This window comes from Herpailurus yagouaroundi, unplaced genomic scaffold (genome assembly GCF_014898765.1).
Source record: "Herpailurus yagouaroundi ecotype Mexico unplaced genomic scaffold, PumYag 186, whole genome shotgun sequence".
Lineage (NCBI taxonomy): Eukaryota > Metazoa > Chordata > Mammalia > Carnivora > Felidae > Herpailurus > Herpailurus yagouaroundi.
The window spans coordinates 11,744,877-11,766,334 of NW_024412417.1; the positions used below are offsets into that span (position 1 = coordinate 11,744,877).

At 37.6% G+C, this 21,458-nt stretch overlaps 1 protein-coding gene and 1 pseudogene across 5 annotated transcripts in view; both read left to right on the plus strand.

Moving 5' to 3' along the window:
• SPAG1 (sperm associated antigen 1) overlaps positions 1 to 21,458 on the plus strand; it is an 82,380-nt gene that overhangs the window by 17,299 nt on the left and 43,623 nt on the right. For 3 of the 5 annotated variants that reach the window (XM_040494116.1, XM_040494115.1, XM_040494114.1), the window contains exons 5-10: positions 2,012 to 2,076; positions 2,675 to 2,784; positions 3,387 to 3,492; positions 6,810 to 6,940; positions 8,938 to 9,044; positions 13,786 to 13,945. In XM_040494116.1, coding sequence (XP_040350050.1) covers positions 2,012 to 2,076; positions 2,675 to 2,784; positions 3,387 to 3,492; positions 6,810 to 6,940; positions 8,938 to 9,044; positions 13,786 to 13,945 — 679 coding nt within the window. The remainder of the gene's footprint in view (positions 1 to 2,011; positions 2,077 to 2,674; positions 2,785 to 3,386; positions 3,493 to 6,809; positions 6,941 to 8,937; positions 9,045 to 13,785; positions 13,946 to 21,458) is intronic. The other 2 variants (XM_040494118.1, XM_040494119.1) reach the window with 1 other exon arrangement.
• On the plus strand, positions 11,956 to 12,820 carry LOC121043247 (39S ribosomal protein L39, mitochondrial-like; annotated as a pseudogene).

Below are 21,458 nucleotides of genomic sequence, written 5' to 3' on the forward strand. Positions count from 1 at the left end.
TTTTTTTTTTTTTTTTTTTTTTTTTTTTTAACGTTTATTGATTTTTGAGACAGAGAGAGACAGAGCATGAACGGGGGAGGGGCAGAGAGAGGGAGACACAGAATCCGAAACAGGCTCCAGGCTCTGAGCTGTCAGCACAGGGCCCGACATGGGGCTCAAACTCACGGACCGCGAGATCATGACCTGAGCGAAGTCGGACGCTTAACCGACTGAGCCACCCAGGCGCCCCATGAACAGTTTTTAACTTGAAAGAGTGATTGACAGACAAATTGTGGTTATTCAGACTTGGGTGTTTGACAGACACTGTATTGAAAATGAATCAAGTGGGAGTGTCACTTTAAGGAAAAGAACTGACAGTGGTTTTTGCTAGTGATAAAATCTGAGCTTTCAAGTGCAGCTTAGAGTATTTCAGAATCTTATATGGCTCTTAAATAGTTGTGACAAAAAAATTTCTCCTTAAGGGGATACTTAAAGACTTTTCTGATGAGCTCCATGCAGATATTAACAGATACGATTTTTATTTTTATTTGTTTACTTTTTAAATGTTTATTTTGGGGGGGGGGACAGAGGATCCAAAATGGGCTGTGCACTGACAGCAGGGAGCCCAGTGCTGGTTTCAAATTCACCAACAGTGAAATCATGACCTGAGCCGAAGTGGGACTCTCAACCGACTGAGCCACCCAGGTGCCCCAAGATTTTTAAACTGTAAAATGAAATGTAGGAATATTTGGAAGATCTGCATAACTCCAAGTGACCGATGCCCAATGTTACAAAATTGTGCATAGGTAAATGACCCATTCAAAGTGGTTTCAGATTGTGACTAACTTTTAAGAAACCATTTAAGAAACTGTTGAACATTATGGCTATTGTTTGCTTTCCTCTCTTTCACTTCTGGTGCTTGTGGGGGGCATGTGACCGAGGTTGGGCTGCTGAATGGCAGGGAGCTAGTGCCTGCTTAGGGATGGGCACCTGACCCAAGCTAGCCAATCCTGAATCCTTCCCTGGGATTTCTCTAACTGAAGTTAGAGAGGAGTCATTCTCCTTTTCCTTCCTTCCTTCCTTCCTTCCTTCCTTCCTTCCTTCCTTCCTTCCTTCCCTCCTTCCTTCCTTCCTTCCTTCCGTCCTTTCTTTTTTTTTCTTTTTATAAAGACTTTAATTTTTTAATTTTAATTTTAATTTGAGAGAGAGAGAGAGAGCATGTGATTGGGAGAAAGAGGGAAAGGGGCAAAAGGAGAGAGAGAATCCCAAGCAGGCTCCATGCTCGGCGCAGACCCCAACTCGGGGCTCAATCCCATGACCCTGGGACCAGGACCTGAACCAACCAAGAGTCGGGTGCTCAACCGACTGAGCCACCCAGGTGCCCTCTCCTTTTCCTTTCCGATTGGGAGTCCCGTGAGTTTATAATCCCACACTGCTTGTGGCCACTATGCCTGCTACGTGGAAAAAGAAGAGCCAGCGGGGAAAAGGAAATCAGTAGGCAGAAAGAAACAGGGACTGGGGACAAGGGGAGAGTGGAAGAGCTGGAGGGGGTATCAGAATCTTTTATCTAGCAATACTGCTGCCTCTTCATCAGTTTGGTTACATAAGCCAATAGTTTATTTTTTTAATAGAATTAGTCCCAGTTGGGAATCTGTCATTGGAAACAAAACTATTCTAATGCACCAAAGTAGTTAATCTTATTTCTCCAGTGCCTAGGTTTTAAAAGACTGAATGATAGTTCATTACTTTTTTGTTACAAGAAAATCACTAAAAATGAAATTTCACACATGTAAGTTTTTAAATTTTATATATGTACTTAAAGTCCTGTAGATCGCTCCCAGAATGAACTACCAATTTAAAATCCTTTTTTAACATACTGTATGTTATAGTTACAATACTGGAGTTGTTATAACTTCAAGAGTACCTATTTTTCTTAATTGGTATGTCTTAATCCAATACTTCACATTGTGTTTATCATAAAATCTAATCTTATGTTAAATATGTCTCATAAAATATGATTTTATTCTTTCAGGAAAAATATTCTAATAGTAGACCAACTAAAAGGAAAATCCCAAGGGATTATGCAGAATGGGATAAGTATGTTTTATATTTCTTTATACAAAACTTGTCACTGAAAAATTCTCTATCATAGAATATTGTAGTAATCTCTTAATTATTATAAATCTGAACTACCAAGTTACTTTGGCAGAGTACTAAGAGTATCTGGTCTAAGCACTTTTGATCTTCATTTTTCACTGAATAAATATCTATAGCATCCTTTTGTTTATAAAAGCAACCAAAAATAGGTAATCCTATGCCCACTGAAAAGAAAAAGGAACAAAAATTTTAAATAGATAAATTAATTATAATTTTAATTACAAAGTTCTGAACAGTTTCGGTCTGATTAACATGTATATCCTCTTCCCTCTCTCTCTGCTCCTCCCCTGGTTGCACTCTGTCTCTCTCTCTCAAAAATAAATAAACGTTAAAAACAAAACAAAACAAAAAAACCCCATGTAGATCCTCAATGAGTTGCATGGTTTCTAAGAGTGAAACAGGTAATTTGTGGCATAAACCTATTACGCATTTTCAGAATATGTCTCTAAAGGCACAGTGGTACAACTATAAGAATATCAAAAATATAGTTTATTTTCTTAGAATGTACATTTTTTCAGTTTTTTTCCTTTCATTTAAGATTTGACGTGGAAAAAGAATGTTCAAAAATTGACGAAGATTACAAAGAAAAAGCCGTAGTAAACAACAAGTCACATTTGTCTAAAATTGAGACAAGAATAGACACAGCAGGTAATTGGGGAAAAATAAGAATAATTTAGTAGTCTTTACAGTTTACATCTTAAAAATTATAGTAAAAGCTATTAGGTCTAGAAGGTCTAGAAGACCTTCTTTTTAAGCAGTACAGATTTCCATTAAAAGTTCATGGATTTTCTCCTAGAGTTGACCACCTCTAACAAATTCAGTTCCATCCTTTAACTACCTAATTTTATAAGTAATAGTTATACTGAGGTTTAGTAAGACTCAAAAATATAAGTATAAAACTATGTTTTTACTATAATTTTTCACTTTTTTTCAAATCCTCTTTTTCTCCAGATACCTCATTTTTTTTCCTTTTACCTCAAAATAAAAAGATACAGCAGTTTGTTTTCATTTGAAGTCCATAGGTGTATAGCTCCTTTAAAGTGAAGTAAAACCAATAATAGAAAAAATCTAAACACTCACAAATTGTGATGATTTAAAGAAACATTTCCTAAACTTAAGAAACCTTCTATTTCCTTTTATTTCCTTCACAATTTACTGCTTCTGTTGAAGTAAGCATTCTTGGATTTAAATTTTTTTAAAATTCTATTCAATTATATATTTTTTTATTTATAGCAGTAATTTATTTCTAGGTCTAACTGAGAAAGAAAAGACTTCCCTTGCTACTCGTGAAAAGGAAAAAGGAAATGAAGCTTTCAACTCAGGAGATTATGAGGAGGCTGTGATGTATTATACTAGGTGAGCAGATTTTTCTGTGATTTATGTTGCTTTTTTTTTTCTTTTTTTTTTTTTTAAGTAGGCTCCAAGCCCAACATGGGGCTTGAACTCATGACCCTGGGATCAGGAGTCATATGCTTTACCAACTGAGCCAGCCAGGAACCCTTTGTAGTGGTTTAAACTTCCCCTTTAAAAAAAAACAAAAAAAAAAAAAAAAAAAAAAAAAAAAAGATAATGTTTCTATTGTTGAAATGATATAAATAAAAAGTCTTTCAGAATCATTTAAGATATTATACTTATGATTTATCATAAATTTACTTGTGTTTGGTTTGTTTTTTAAATACTTTTTCTCAACCCTTTAAGCTCCCCACCCCACCCCCAGTTTTGACAGAGGTCCTAACTTTCCTATTTGACAGAGAAAATAGAAGGCATCTGAATGGAACTCGACAGAAAGTCCATATAGCATAGAGGTTAAGAATTCAGGTTCTGTAGTCATACTGCCTAGATTTAATCATGACACTTATGATACTACCTCCCACCACAGGGTCTTTGCATATGCTGGGTCTCTGTGTAAAATATTCTTTCCTTTTCTCATTATCTAGTTAATTCTAACTTACCTTCAGATCTCATCCCATGCTTTACTTCTTTGGGGGAAGTCTTCCTTTACCTTCCAGACAAGGTTAAATCTTTACCCTACCCTCCACTCCTCCCCACCCTTAACCCCCAATTTACACGCTCTTGTATCAGTCTTGCCTCTCCTTTTTTTTTTTAATTTTTTTTTTGACATTTATTTGTTTTTGAGACAGAGAGAGACAGAGCATGAACAGGGGAGGGGCAGAGAGAGAGGGAGACACAGAATCTGAAACAGGCTCCAGGCTCTGAGCGGTCATCACAGAGCCCGACGCGGGGCTCGAACTCACGGACCGTGAGATCATGACCTGACCCGAAGTCGGACGATTAACCGACCAAGCCACCCAGGCGCCCCCAGTCTTGCCTCTCCTTTGTGGTACTTATTGGAGGTATAATTTAAGTTCGTGTGATTTGATAGTAAGTAGACTGTAAGCTCTGTCAGAGCATAGTGCCCTTGTCAGTTTTTTTATACCTTTGTATTCCCAGTGTCCAACAAAGTTCTTGGTTCATAGTAGATGTTCAATAAATACTTATATGAGCTTTTGAAGCTCTTATAGTCCATGAAAAGTAGACTAATTTCCTAAAACATTGTTACAAACTAATTGTGCTTATAGAATCCCTTACACCATTTTAGAAATAAACTCTCTACAAACTTTTATCCACCTTTGAAAAGAAGATTTTCTTTTTCAATGTTGTGTCTCTAAAGCATTTTATCTCTTCTGATTAGGTGGACATACAAGGTATGTTCTTTTATTCAGTATAGTCTTCCCCTTTCAGATAGATGGACATCAATACTGATGTTGTTCTCTTTTTGTAGATTTCCACCAGCGGAGTGTCTTAGTCTATTATAGGGAACAAAATTTTTCTTGTCTTCTTTTAAGAAATCATAGAGGGAGGGGCACCTGGGTGGCTCAGTCAGTTAAGCGTCCAACTTCAGCTCCGGTCATGATCTCACAGCCTGTGAGTTTAAGCCCTGTTGGGCCTTGTGCTGACAGCTCGGAGCCTGGAGCCTGCTTCAGATTCTGTGTCTCCCTCTCTCTCTCGGCCCCTCCCCTTTGTACTCTGTCTCTCTGTCTCTCTCAAAAATAAACATTAAGAAAAAAAATTAAAAAAAAAGAAATCAAAGAGGGAAAAAGTAAAGCGGCATGGCATAATGGCTAAAGGAACTCAGACTGCCACTTTCTGACGTCGGGCAGATTCCTCACCTCTCTTGCCTCAGTTTTCTCAGTGTGATGACTCTGGTGTAGTGCCTACTTCGGAGCAGCTGTGAGGACTAAATAAAGCAACATACTGAAAGGCAGGATAACACGGTGGTAACAATAGCAGGTGCTGGAGTAGACTGGGTTTGAGTCCTGATTCTCATTTACTAACTTGTGGCCTTGGGCATGTTACTTAGCCTTTCTGTTACATCATTTTTTTTCATCCGTAAAGTAGGAAGAGCAGTAATATGTCTTTCGTGGATTGTAGTGAGAATTAAAGGAGCTTAGTGTTGAGTGCCTGGCACGTGGGAAGTGCTCAGTGTCAGGTACTTGTATTAGTTATTCTTACTTGTATTTTCTGTGTTTGGTCTCTACCCAACCATGTCATTGCTTTATAATTATCTTTAATGATCTTAGTAAATTGCTACTTTTTCTGGCTCTTCCATTTTCATCTTCTATTCTTCTGGATTTAGAAAACTCAACGCACCAATACCCTTATCTTTCCTATACTTCGGAATACATTATTTCACAGCATTCCAAATCAACTTTTTAAACAGCAACCAAGTAGGTTGTAAGTTCCTTCTCTCATCAGTTATTTTGCATTCATACTCTTAACACAACAAAATGTGCTCGTAAAGTCTGTATTCCTCAGTTACTACTACGCACCTGTTTTTCTTCAGTTAAACTTCTCAGATTAAATTATGAGCATTGCCTTAGAGTTAAATCTTTTAGATTATAAGCTAAACTCCTGTTTTTAGATTATAAACTAAACTCAACATAATAGCTTAATAAAGGGTATTAGTTGTGATTGATTGCTCCATTTTTTTTGTACTAGGAAATTGTCTGTAAGGGGTCAAAACATGTATTTGATGTTAACTAAACTGGTTTTTTAGGAGATCTATGGGCGTTTAGGTTACCATGTCACTTGTAAAGCCAGAGCCAACCTTAAACTGCTTAACTGGATATTTAAGCATCTGTGTAAATAGTGATTCAGTATGTTTACAGAGCTGTATTTTATTGCTTTTGATCCTGCAGGCTGTATTAGCTTGCTAGGACTGCCATAACAAAGTGCCACAGACTGAGGGGCTCAAACAGAAATGTATTTTCTCACCATCCTGGAGGCTACAAATCTGATCAAAGTGTCAGGAGGGCTGGCGTCTTCTGGGCCCCTGTTCTGGCTTGTAGGTGACTGTCTTCTCTCTGTGTCTTCAAGTGGTCTTTCCTCGGCATGTGTCTGTGTTCTAATCTCTTCTTATAAGGACACCAGTCATATTGGACGAAGGTACACCATCATGACCTCATTTTGACTTCATCATCTCTGTAAAGACAACGTCCAAATATAGTTATGTTCTGAGCTACTGGGGATGAGGACTTCAGCATGAGTTTTGGGGACACAATGCCACCCATGGCATGGGCTATGATTGTTCTCTTTACAACTTTACCTGAGTTTCTCTATCTTCATATGTTTTCCTCTGGTCAACTTGTTGCCAATAAGTGTCTCTCTTGTAGGAGTATATCAGTGCTTCCCAATGTAGTGGCCTATAACAATCGCGCTCAAGCAGAACTCAAGCTACAGAACTGGAACAGTGCTTTTCAGGATTGTGAAAAGGTGTTGGAGTTAGAACCTGGAAACTTAAAGGGTAAAAACTATTCATAGAATGCTTTAAATTTACATCAGGATTTGTTGGACCATTTGTACACACTGTAATTATACTAAGAATATTTCAAATACACTCTAATTTCTATATGTGAATCATCATCTTCATAAAGTGACTTTTAACTTCAAGTTTAACTTAGAATTTGAATTCCTGGTTATTTGTATTGAAGTAGTTAATAATGCCAGGGGTGTGAGTTTGGTAGGAGCAGAGAGAGAGGGAGGGAGACACAGAATCTGAATCAGACTCCAGGCTCTGAGCTCAAACTCACAAACCATGAGATCATGACCTGAGCCGAAGTGGGATGCTTAACCAAGTGAGCTACCCAGGCTCCCCTGTCTTTTTTTAAAATCTTCTATTTAATGTTTATTTGTTTTGACAGAGAGAGAGAGAAAATGAATGAGCGGGGCAGGGGCAGTGAGAGAGGGGGACAGAGGATCCGAAGCGGACTCTGTGCTGACAGCAGAGAGCCTAATGTGGGGCTTGAACTCACGAACCATGAGATCATGACCTGAGCAGAAGTCGGATGCTTAACCGACTAAGCCACCCAGGTGTCCCAATATTTGCCTTCTTGTTACTTACTTATCAAACTATCTTTTTATCCAAAAAATATCTAAGTGTAATTTAATACAGATTTTCTAACATTTATTAATATAATAAGCCCACACCAGAGCTCTAGAACCTTCTACCAGTGGCTTTGTGGGCATTTCCACTTATATGTCCATAGACATTTTAAATGTGTCCAAAACCAACTATATGTTTTCACCAACACCAGCACTCTGTTCTGATTTCCTGTCTCTGTGACTGCACAACTTTGCCATGGTCTAAGTCCAAGGTATACAAGTCAGACTTTGCTTTCCTTTTCTGTTATCAAGAAGCAATCACTCCACAAGGGAGTAGCATAATTTACAATAGACTCTATTTCTTTAAAAAAATTTTTTTTAATGTTTATTTTATTTTTGAGAGAGAGAGACAGAGTGTGAGCAGGGGAGGGGCTGAGAGAGGGTGACACAGAATCTGAAGCAGGCTCCAGGCTGTGAGTTGTCAGCACAGAGCCCGATGTGGGAGTCAAACTCATGAACCATGAGATCATGACTTGAGCCGAGTCAGACGTTTAACTGACTGAGCCATCCAGGCACCCGGACTCTATTTCTTTAAGTGTTTATGTATTTGAGTAAATATAAACACTTGATTTTTTTCACATTGAATGTAATCTTTTGTGACTGTGAACATGGGTGTGCAGAAACCAGAGGTTCATGGCTCATTCTTTTTTTTTTTTTTTAATATTATTTATTGTCAGGTTAGCTAACATACAGTGTATACAGTGTGCTCTTGGCTTCGGGAGTAGATTCCCATGATTCATCGCTTACATACAACACGCAGTGCTCATCCCAAGTACCCTCCTTAATGCCTATCACCCATTTTCCCCTCTCTCCTGCCCCTACCTCATCAACCCTCAGTTTGTTCTCTGTATTTAAGAGTCTCTTATGGTTTGATTCATGGCTCATTTTAAGACTAGAAGCAAATTGGTCAAATTTACATTTTAAAATAGCATATTAAAATAGATATAAAATTCTTACTTTTCAAAATTTCTAAGCCTGATTCTTCTCAAAATAATAACTATACAAAGTTCTCTCATTATACCTGGATAATGATGGGGCTATAAAGGCATTCATTATCAGTTTTAAATAGTTACCAAATTAGGGGCACCTGAGTGACTGTTGGGTAAGTGGCCTACGTCAACTCAGGTTATGATCTTGTGGTTTGTGAGCTTGAGCCCCGCGTCCGGCTCTGTGCTGACAGCTTAGAGCTGGGAGCCTGCTTCAGATCCTGTGTCTCCCTCTATCTCTGCCCCTCCTCTGCTAGCTCTCTCTCTCTCTCTCTCTCAAAAACAAATAAACATTAAAAAAAGAAAAGAAAAATATGTTCTAACCATGCTAGTGTACATTAAAAGATATAACTTTTTCTCGGTAAATTTTCAGCTCTTCTGCGCCGTGCCACTACATATAAACATCAAAACAAGCTCCAGGAAGCTATAGAAGATTTGAATAAAGTACTGAATGTTGAACCTGATAATGAGTTGGCCAAAGTAAGTACAGAAAGTGATTCCTCACCTAATTCTATTATTTCTGTATTTATGTTAAAATGATATCAGTCTTGCTGGATGAATGATGTTGAGAATTAGGTCACAGCTTTAAAAACTAGGTATATCCCGAACACCCTAAAGTGTTAATATCTATTTGAAGTGGAAGAAAGCAGGCTTTTAAATTGTCCAAAACTATAAGCCTACTTCTGAAGGATAAATATTTATTTATTGATTTAGATATATAACATTGTATAAGGTGTACATATGTTGATTAGATACATTTATGTATTGCAGTATGATCACCACCTTAGCTTTAGCTAAGACCTCTGTCATATCACATAATTATTTCTCTTTTGTGGTAAGAACAATTAAGATCTAATCTCTTAGCAGCTTTGAAGTTTAGGATACAGTATTGCTGACTGTAATCTCTATACTATGCATTAGCTCTCCAGAACTTATTTATCTACTCATTGCAAGTTTGTACCCTTAAACAACATCTCCCCAGTGTCCTTACCCCACCAGCCCCTGGTTAAAACCATTTTACTTTCTGTTTTTATGAATTTGGCTTTTGCAGATTTCACATATAAGTGATATCATACAATGGGGATATTTAATTTTTCTCTTTCCTGCAGTGTTGTAAGCAATGCTTTTCTCTGAGCCAATCTCAATTTATCATGCAGAGTGGTATGGAAGTTTCCTAGGTAGGATTAGGCACGCGCTCCATGGCCATAGAAGAGTGCATGGTAAGCATAGCACCACTGACAGTGTTTGCTGCCTGACTGAGCAGACTGATTCATATATGCACTCTGGGCTCTGTTTTGAGGCTTAAAGAGTAGAGGTAAGTGTTGAGAACAGTGAGGGGTCTGAGATTTTACCCTTCTTGCAAATTAACAAGCTAGCCTAGCAGAAGAAGCAAGACTTCTGGGTTAGACACAAAGTATTGTGTTATTCACACTATAGCAAACTGATGAGCTTCAAGTTCACGTCAGTTGCCCTGGCCCCCAAGTGCCCCAGGGAGGTGCAGAGTGGCCCAGATAGATGCTGCACACTCAGCAAGTTTATATCACAGCCAAGGAATCCCAAATTTAGGAATCCCCCATCTTTTATAGTGGAATACAAGCAAACCTATCCAAAATTCTGTTCCAGAGGGAAATATCTTTATTATACTGGAGAGCAAATATACCTCTCTCTTTTCTGAAGGGAAATACTCTCTGTTTTCCAAAGTTGTTCTCAGTACAAACATCCTCAAAAAGATAGTCCGGAACAAATGTCATTTATTGCCTCTGCTCACAACAGACCTAGAAATACGAGAAACCCATGGAGAAACTTCCAGCAGTAAGTTGTCGCTGTTTCCACGTGCACCTTTTGGGTTATCTGTCTCACTCTCTCAGTAGCAGTTAATGTCCCTGGTGGATTTATCAAGTCAGCATTTCCGTGGATTAGGTTTAGGGCCCAGCTGAAAAAAATACGTCTTTTTCCCATAGTATTTCCAGTTTATGGTGGTATATTTATTGAAAAGTTTGTATGACAATATTCTTAAAATTTTTTTCTTGTTTATTTATTTTGAGAGAGAGAAGGAAAGTGCATGTGAGTGGGAAAAGCAGAGAGAGAGAGGAAGAAAGAATCCTAAGCAGGCTCCATACTGTCAGCACAGAGCCCAACACGGGGTTCAATCCCACGAACTGTGAGATCACGACCTGAGCTGAAATCAAGAGTCAGACACTCAGCCAACTGAGCCACCCAGATGCCCCTCTCTAAAAAAAATTTTTAAACAAGCAGAACCACCTTTAATGTCACTACCCAATATAATTTCATATTTACATATTAACTTTCAAGACTTAACCATTTATATTTTAACTATATGCAAAGATTAACTCAAAATGGATCATATACCTCAGTGTAAAACCTAGAATATAAGAGTTCTGGAAGGAAACATAGGATAAAATTCATAAAAGAAAAAGTTGGTAAATTGGACTTCATTAAAATTTAAAACTTTTGCTCTCTGAAAGACATCATCAGAAGAAAAAACAGGACAAACCACAGACTAAGGAAAAAAAATATTTTCAAGTTGTATATCCAACAAAGGACTTGCATCACGAAAATACACATGGTCCCCAACGTACAATGTTTTGACTTACAAGTTTTTGATTTCCTAATGGTGCCAAAGTGATATGTATTCAGTACAAACTGTACTTTGAATTTTGAATTTTGATTTTCTTCCGAGCTAGCGATACGCTGGGCAGGGGCAGTGAGTGGCAGCTCCCAGTCAGCCATGTGGTCACATAGGGAAAGCAAGACACAACTGTTCTGTGCCCATACAGCCACTGTGTTTCTCACTTTCAGTATTCAGTAAATTACATGAGGTATTCATCACTTTATTATAAAATAGGCTTTGTGCTGGAGGATTTTGCCCAGCCATAGGGTAATATCAGTGTTCTGAACACGTTTAAGGTGGGCTAGGCTAATAAGCTACAATGTTTGGTAAGTTAGGTGTATTAAATGCATTTTCAATTTACGATGGGCTTATTAGGACATAACCCCATTATAAGTTGAGGAAGAACTGTTAAGTTCTTCTCAAAACTCAATAACAAAGAAGCAAACAAGCAAATAATGCAGAATGATCTCTTTAATAAAGAGAAAAACAGGCAGTTATCATTAACTCCTCAAACTGAGAAGACTGAATTTATTTTATTTTATTTTTTAATTTTTTTTTTCAACGTTTATTTATTTTTGGGACAGAGAGAGACAGAGCATGAACGGGGGAGGGGCAGAGAGAGAGGGAGACACAGAATCGGAAACAGGCTCCAGGCTCTGAGCCATCAGCCCAGAGCCTGACGCGGGGCTCGAACTCACGGACCGTGAGATCGTGACCTGGCTGAAGTCGGACGCTTAACCGACTGCGCCACCCAGGCGCCCCGAGAAGACTGAATTTAAACACGATGAGAAAACTGACCCTGGCACTGTCTTTGTGACGAATAAAAACATTTCAACTCCTTATAGTTGTGCTATCCATTTAAGTGAATGATCCTGCAGGAAGTCAATTCTGGGTCTTGTGGATGGACAACCTGGGGACATGTTTAAACCTTTGACCACATCCCAGGAAATTGAATTCCTTACTTTCAAAGATCATGGTCCAGTACAAATGAATAAGGCTTATTAGCATTCTTGTGCCATGATGGTGAGCATTCAAAGATGAATGTGTGGTCAGTTTGGTCAGAGCTCCAGAGGTTTCTGTAATCTCTGGAGCCTTCTGCTATGATGCAGTTCTGGATAAGAGACGTGATAAGTGGATGCCAACAAAAGAGAACCTGTGTTCCTTCAGAGAAGATGCTCGTGTTTTAATTTATAAACATCTTCCGTTTGAAACTCTGGAAGTGGAAACAAAAATGACATTAGAGATATTTCAACACAGCATGTATAAAATGGATTTCATAGAAGAGCAGTCATCTCAGAACCCTGAGAGAATAGTCAAGCTACACAGATTGGTCACTTCATTGATGTGAGTGAGGGTCCTTTTAGTCCAAGAACAAGTATTTGTTTCCATTAGGAAGTGTCAGCAGTTCACAATCTTCAAACCACCCAGTTGAATCTTGTATGAAGAATCCAGGGTCTGTCTTTACCTATACACTTAAGAGCACATGTTACAATAGGGGATAAGTCATTGGAAAGATCTTGGAAAATGCTAACTGAAGCTCAAACTAAACCTACAGAGGAAAATGTACCGACCTAGCAACTTCCTAAAATGTAAATATGTATGGTAAATTAAAATACATATTTTCCTGTGAAAAAAATAAACTTAAAATCATACACCTACCGTATGATCTAACCATTCCACTCCTATGTATTTACCCAAGAAAAATGCAAGCATATGTCAATACAAAGATTTATGCACAGATGTTCATAATGGCTTTTTTATTGCCAAAAATTAATAACAGCCTAAACATATTTCAATAGGTGAATGGATAAATTGTTATATCCGTACTATAGACTACTACTCACAATAAAAAGGAATGAACTGATAGAGATATACAACAGTGTGGGTGAATTTCAAAATATTTATGCTGAGTAAAAAACAAAGTACATATAGTATGATTCTATTTATATAAAATCCTAGAAAATATAAACTAACCTATCATAACAAAAAGAACAGCTGATACAGGGGAGGGCCAAAAAGGAGATAGTTGAAAGAAACAGGAAGAAACTTGGGAATGATGGATATATTTATTATGGTCAAAAGCTATCAACATGTGCATTTGAAGTATACAAGTTTGTCAGCTATACCTCTGTAAGCTGTTAAAAATTGGAGGAAGGGAGGGAAGAAAAATATTTTGATATATGTGTATTTTTCATTCTAATTGGCATAAAACATGTAGAACTTTTAACATTACTTCAAAAAAAATGAGTCATGATTTTGTTTGTATAAAACTGTGTCTCACTGTGTATACATACATGTAAAAATATATGTAGAAATGTCAGAATGTCAGTGTTATCAGAGTGGTAGGATTTCAGGTGGTTTCTTTCTTTTTCATGCTCATTATGCTTTAAGTTTTTAACCATGGACATGTATGATTATAATCAGACAAACCAATGAAGTTGTTTGAAAAAGGAAAGAAAGGTCACCATAAAAAGTGTTATCTTAGATATCTTTATTCACTTTTTAATATCTTCATATTCCTACCTGACAGGATGGTTATGTTTTTAATTAAAGGAAGAAATTTTCTTTAACACGGTGGTTATGTTGCAGAAGACCTTGTTGGAGGTTGAAAGAGATCTGAAAAATTCTAAACCTGCACCTAAGACTGAAACCAAAGGGAAGAGAATGGTAATCCAGGAAGTAGAAAACTCAGAGGATGAAGGTGGAAAGGACAGCAGAAGAAAACATGAAGACAACAGCGGAGATAAGAGTAAAACATCTTTTCTCTTTTGGTTATGCAAAAACCTCCCTTTTTATATGATGAGCTGGCTCAAATTTTCTCTTTCTATCAAAATCCTTAGTCTACCAAACTCTTTCTAGCTTTACCTTATAAATTCACAAGCAAGTTTTTTCTTTATGTTTTTCCTAATATAATCTTCCAAACCCATTTTTCTTCTTAACCTGGTACTCTTCTCTGGTGTTCAATTCCTGATTAGCATGGTATACTGATAATATCAGTAATATTATCATATTATCCATGTACCAGCCATTTGCAAGTTAACCTTAACCTTAACCTTTACCTTTCTCCTAGATGATTGTTCCGTATATATCTACTTGGTTGTAAACAAAATATGTTGCCTTCACAGGAGTATAGGACAAAGATGAATGCATTATTGGGAAATTGCTACATGTGCCTCTCAAAAATATTTTTTATATATGCAAAAGAAATAGGCATAATTTCACCTCTGGTATAACTTTTTTAAAAGAATCTAGACTAGGTAAACTTTTATCTTCATAATACAAAATAATGATAGTTACATCAGCTTTAAGGGGGAAGATCCACCTACTCCCTTGTGGGGGGTAGGGGGGTGGGTGGGCGGCTCTACCCCCTTCTGAGAGTAGCCTCCCACCCCCCACCCCAGCATTCAAAGGGAAAGCAACAGTTTTGAAAATCATTCATGGACAGAACTCAAGTTGGCAAGTAACTGACAGAATATTTTAATTTTGAAAGAGAAATATAAAATGTTCATTCAACTTAAAAAAGTAAAGAGGTAAACATTGTTATTTTTTCAGTGACAGAAATATAACATAAGATATATAGCTCAAGACAATATATGATCAGTGAAGACAGGGTAAAGACAAAGGGACCGAAAAAAAAGGAGGAAGAGAAAAAAGGAAACAGAGTAAGAGCACCAGGGAGATAGGAAAAGAAGAGAGGGCATCAAAAGGATTAAAAAAAAAAGAAAAAAAAAGGAGACATTAAATAGTTTTTCAAGGATTGAGACTCACCTTTCAGCCACTTTAAATAAATTCTGGCAGCAAATATTGTTCTACAGGTTTATATTCATCTAAAGGTGTCAAGCCAAGTGTCTTAAAATTAAAGGAGATCATTTAAAATCTTACGTGGGGGGCCCCTGGGTGGCTCGGTCGATTAAGTGCCCAACTCTTGATTTCGGCTCAGGTCATGATCTCATGGTTCATGGTTTCGAGCCCTGTGTGGGGCTCTGGGCTTGCGGTGCAGCACCTGCTTGGGATTCTCTCTCTCCTTTTCTTTCTGCCCCTCCCCATCTCATGCTCATTCGCATTCTCTCTCAAAAATGAATAAATATTTAAAAACTCTTTTAAAAAATTTACATATAGTGAAAACGGAGTTTTTTGGTATGCAGTTCCAACGTGTATATAATTTCATGTGACAGCCACCACCATCAGGATACAGAACAATTCCATCACACCAAAGACTCCTTGCTCTCCTTTTAGCCAAATTCTCCCCTCACCTCAAACCTTGGTAACTGATGATCTGTCATAATTTCTTCAAAAGTTTTTTCTGGGGGACAATACTATTTCTCCTTTCCCACAGGGACTGTTACGCCACAATTGTTAGACCACTTAGTATTGTCCCACAAGTCCTTGAGGCTTTTTTCCTTTTTTTTCTTACGATTGAAAAGTTTCTATTGATCTATATTCAAGTTCACTGATTTTTTTCTTCTTTGATCCCAAATCTACTGTGGCTCCCATTCAGTGAATTTTAAATTTTGGTTATTGTGGTTTTCCACTCTAAAATTTCCATTTTTTAAAAATCTTACATTTCTCTGCAAAGTTTTTAAGTCTTTCTGTCCATTTTGGGAGAGTTTGGCTTTATTTCTTGGACATGGTTATAATAGTCACTAAAAGTCTTTGAGTATTAACATCTGTGTTATCTGGGGTTTGGCATTACTTAATTGTCTTTTCCCCTTGCCAAATGTTAATATTTTCTCTCTTCCTCATTTGTTAAGTAATTGTGTACTGTATACTAGCAATTTTAAATATTATGTGGTTTTCAGTCTTGTTTAAATCTTATGGAGAATTTTTTTAAAGCAGTTAATCTGATTAGGTTAGGGTAACAGTTTTCCTACCCAACTTCTGTGGAATATGGGTTTTTTTTTTTAAGTTTATGTATTTATTTTGAGAGAGACAGAGACAGCACAGTGGGGGAAGGGCTGGGGGGTGGGGAGGGGAGAGAGAATCCCAAGCAGGCTCTGTGTTGCCAATGCAGAGCCCGATGTGGGGCTTGAACTCACAAAACTGTGAGATCGTGACCTGAGTCAAAACCAAGAGTCAGACACTTAACCAACTGAGCCACCCAGGCATTCCTGTGGAATATGGTTCTAATGTCAGTTTAGTTTCAAGACCTTTGCAATGCTATTTGGATCTGTCCCACCTGTACACAACTCTGTGACTAGCTGGGGTCTGGGCAGTGGTCTTCTCTTGTGATTCCGGTCTCAAAATTTTCAGAATGACGTTTAGGGTCACTTTATGCATATAGATCACCTGGAGGGTGCGTCCAGTCCATATACAATTCTTTGCAATTGTTTTCTTGAGTTCCCTTCTCTCTGTGATTCTTCTCTACTCTTTCTGGTTTCCAATGGTTTTCCTTCCCATTCCTCTAGCTAGAAAGCCAGACTTTTAATTTCCCCATTCTACCGCACACTTCCCATGACTGTGTGCCTCCAGGACTAAACAGCAACAGGACAGAGAAGGAAAGCAATGGGGAAGAATGCTTGGGACACAGCTTCTCTGACCAGAGATAAGAGTTTAGGTACCTACTTGGCTGCTGCTGCCTCTGCAGCTGCTGCAGGATTGGCTGGGGGCTGGGACTGGATAGAAAGGAAAAAAGGAAAAACCAGGTTTTCCCCAACTCTCTCTCATAGGTGCCAGCTAACTTGTTGCTTTAGATAAACTAAATAGAGGGCTTCTCCTGAAGCTCTTTCTCCCCATACCCAGTGCAGCAGTTCTGGGTTTTAGATGGCCTTTGACCCAGGTTAGGAGCTATCAGAGGAAAGAAAAAACAGAAACTCACTGCTGGTTTGGTGGTATTTCAGGTTCTAGTTCCTTTTCCCAACTGGGCTGCTACCATTTACTTTTCGGTGTCCTCGTGTGCCTGCTGCATCAATTCTGTTTCAGATTTTTAGTTATATTCAGTGGGAGAGATGGGTGGAGTGTGTTTACTCCATGTTGACAGGAGCTGCCTTTCTCATTACTAGTTTTTTTTTTTTTTGAAAGATTAGCACATTTGAAGAACTATGAAAGTGTTTTATATAGATTATTTTATTTAATTCTCAAGAAAGCTATAATGCAAACTTTCATAGATTAGGCAATGGAAGCCTAGACAGTTCTAGTTATTTGCCGCATACACACTGGCTGTAAGTCACGTGGATAGGATATGGCCCTAAATCTGTGTGACTCCAAAGTCTATCTCATAAAAGTGGTTACTGGATGCCAACTAAGAAAGTATACGTTCTATACTCTATAAAGTCCAGACTGAACATCACCAGGCTACACTGTCAAAGAAACAGATGTAATTTGGTGTTTATCTCCCTTGTGCTCACTGACTCTTATCAGAGGCTGAACCTATGTTGAGGAACAAGTGAGTTAAAAACCAATGTGATCATTTTTGATTAAAGGAGCATAAGAACTGAGTAGACATTTTTCCAAAGAAGATATTCACATGGCCAGTGGATACAGAAAAGGGTGCTCAACATCAGTCATCAGGAAAATGCAAATCAAGCCACAATGAGATGTCACCCCAAATGTGTTTGAATTGCTGTCATCAGAGAGATAAGAAATAACAAATGTGGGCAAGGATGTGGAGAAAAGGGATCACCTGCTGACTGCTGGTGGGAATATAAACTAATGGAGCCACTATGAAAAACAGTATGGAGGTTCCTCAAAAGATTAAGAATAAAACTACCATATGGTCCAGTTATCCTATTTCTGGGTATATGTTCAATAGAAATGAAATCACTATCTTAAAGAGGTATCTGTACCCTTTGTTCTTTTCAGCATTATTCCCAATAGCCAAGACATGGAAACAACCTAAGTGTCCTTCAGGAGATAAGTGGATAAAGTAAATGTAAGACACACACTCACACACACTAGAATATTTTTAGGCCACAAAAAAAAAAAAAAAAAAAAAAAAAAAGAAGGAATTCCTGCCATGTGCAAAAACATAGGTGGACCTTTAGGACATTATGCCAAGTGAAATAAGTCAGAGAAAGGCAAATACCGTATGATCTCACCTCTGTGGAATGTAAAAAAAAGCCAAATTTGTAGAAATAGAGAGTAGAACAGTGGTTGCCAGGAGTGGGGGCATGGGGGATAAGTTGGTTAGAGTGAAAACTTCCAGTTGTAAGATGAATAAGTTTTGGGGAGCTAATTTACAGCATGGTGACTATAGTTAAAAATGTGGTATTATATACTTGAAAGTTCCTAAGAAAGTATATTTTAAATGTTCTCACTACAAAAAAAAGTTATGTAAAGTGATGGATGTTTTAAGTAACCTTACTATGGTAATCATTTTGCAATATACGTATATACATATTTATATGTGTATATATGTGTGCATGTATATGTATATATATAAAATCATCACGTTGAACACTTTAAACTTACACAAGGAATGTTATATGTCAATTATATGTCAATAAAGCTGGGGGAGGGAGAGATACTAAACAGCCCTCCTCACAAATAAACATAAACAGGGCAGGGCTAATCATTAAACAATGAGTAATAGTCTATGATTAGTAATCTGAGTTAGGATTGTTATGTAATATCATTTAATAGGTTCATAAGATGTTTCTCTCTGAGTTAGGTGGTTATCCCTAACATTAGAACTACAGAGAAGCAATATTCTCATTCAGATTTCCAAGCAGCTAGAGCTTTAAGGGAACCATATCTGATCTTGTCATTCGTGCCCCTCAATAATTATTTTGTAGATAAGTGAATACTTAAAAATATGTGAGATTTCGAAAACAAAAATGTCTTGAGAGGAATGTAAATGTTAAGACCAGTTAGTTCCCTTTTATCAGGAAAGCAAATCCATAGGTGGAATAAATGGCTAGAAGCACAGAGGTAGTCCTTTTAAGATGAAATAAAATCAATGGGGCTATCTTATGCTCACCTTACCGAGTTCCATTGTTAGAGGTCCTGGAGCCTTGGACAAGACAGGAGAAATCGAAGTCACTTCTAGGAAATAATGTGAAAGCCCAGAGGGATGTTATTAGGATGGAATCCTTGCATGTGTTTCCCCATATCACCACATTCCGAGAAAGAATTCCTAGTCATTATGGGGTATGATGCAGGGAGCCCTGAAGGCCATGGAAAAATGCAGCATTTAGTGTTGTTTAACCTCGGCTGATAATGTTGCTCCCTTGCGAGCACCACTTGCGTTGGCCAGGCCCAGTTCATCCCGACTGAGGTATAACATAACCAGTGGATTTAACTTAATAGCTGACAATTATTGAGCACCTACTCTGTATCAGGTACTGAGACGAGACAAATGATAGGTTTCCTTCACCTGCCCTTCCAAGGACCAGTATGAAGAAATATCTATATGTCAGGCTGATTAGGTCTGGGGATTTGAGTTTCTGGGCTTTCTTGGGAACTCCCCATCTATTTGTGTTTTCTCTCCCTACTGGAGAGCATTTAGATGTGACCATCATCATACAACTAGCTGTCAGAGGCTTTAGTATTTATTTTGTCTTTTTACAGAGTCTGTGAAGCAATCAGAGGAAATTAAGCATCTAGCCCCTCTTTAGTGCTGTTGCTTATTCCCCACTTAAAAATGAAATATAAGAAAATTAGATAGTAACTCACAGAAGAATAAAATACAGTTATTTCTCTTGTCCTGGAGTCAGTGGGATCAGGAAGTGGAAGGGATTTCAAAGAGTTAATAGACAAAATCATGAAAAGAAAGGTAAATGATGTTGACTGTAAAAGTGAAAAACCTGTATAAGTCAGATGTTATAAAAAAATTAAAATACAAATGACAAACTAAGAAAAATGACAAGCAGTTGATAACCTTATAATATGAAGAGCTTTTAAAAAACAATAATCAGGGGCGCCTGGGTGGCGCAGTCGGTTAAGCGTCCGACTTCAGCCAGGTCACGATCTTGCGGTCCGTGAGTTTGAGCCCCGCGTCGGGCTCTGGGCTGATGGCTCAGAGCCTGGAGCCTGTTTCTGATTCTGTGTCTCCCTCTCTCTCTGCCCCTCCCCCGTTCATGCTCTGTCTCTCTCTGTCCCAAAAAAATAAATAAACGTTAAAAAACAATAATCAAATGTTAAAATAGCCCAGTACTGAAATGAACAAAGTGTATGAACAGATAAATCACCAATGGATAAATTAAGTGATCAACAAATTTTGTATTGCTAATAAAAAAGGGAAAAGATTCCTTTTCTCTCCCATCAAATTGGCCAACATGGGGGTTTAAAAAAAAAAAAAAAGAAAGTATCCTCTGACTCATCAAGGGTAAAGTGAAATAAGCATTCCTTTTTTAAAATTGAGATAGGATACATATATCATGAAATTCATCCTTTTCAAGTTCAGTGGATTTTAATATATTCACAAGGTTGTGCAACCATCAACACAGTCTAATTCTGGAACATTTTTTTATCATCACAAAAAGAAATGTCATACCCATTAACAGTCACTTCCATCACCCCTCCCCTGACAACCATTATTTTCTGTCTCTGTGGATTTGCCTGTGCTGAATATCTCATATAAATGGAATCATACAATATGTGGTGTTTTATGTCTGGCTCCTTTTACTTAGCATAATAGTTTCAAGGTCCATCCATGTTGCAGCATGTGTCAGTACTTTATTCCTTTTTATGGACAAATATTCTATTGCATGGATAATACTACACTTTATCTGTTGATGTACATTTGGGCTGTTTCCACTTTTTTTGTCTATTATGAATAATGTGGCTATGCAAGTTTTGTGTTTATGCATGTGTTTTTAATTTTAATAACTAGGAGTAGAATGCTGGGTTACATAGCAACTCAGTGTTTTAACTTCTCTAGGAACTGCCAGACTATTTTCCAAAGTGGCTATACCATTTTATAGTCCCACCAATATATGAGGATTTTAATTCCTCCACATCCTTGAAACACTTGTTACAGTTTACTTTTTGATTATAACCATCATAATGGGTGTGAAGTGGTAACTCCTTATGGTTTTGATTTGCATTTTTCTAATGACTTACTATGTTAACCAATCTTATGTGTTTATTATTATTTGTTTAGCTTCTTTGGAGGAATGTTTATCAAGTTCTTTGCCCATTTAAAAATTAGATTGTCTCTTTATAGTTGCATTATAAGTGCACTTTATATAGTCTGGATACTAGACCCTTGCACACAGTTTCTCTCATTCTGTGGGTTGTCTTTTTACTATCTTAATAATACCCTTTTATGCACAAAAGTTGTTAATTTTGATGAAGCTCAATTTATTTTCTCTTTTGTTGCCTGT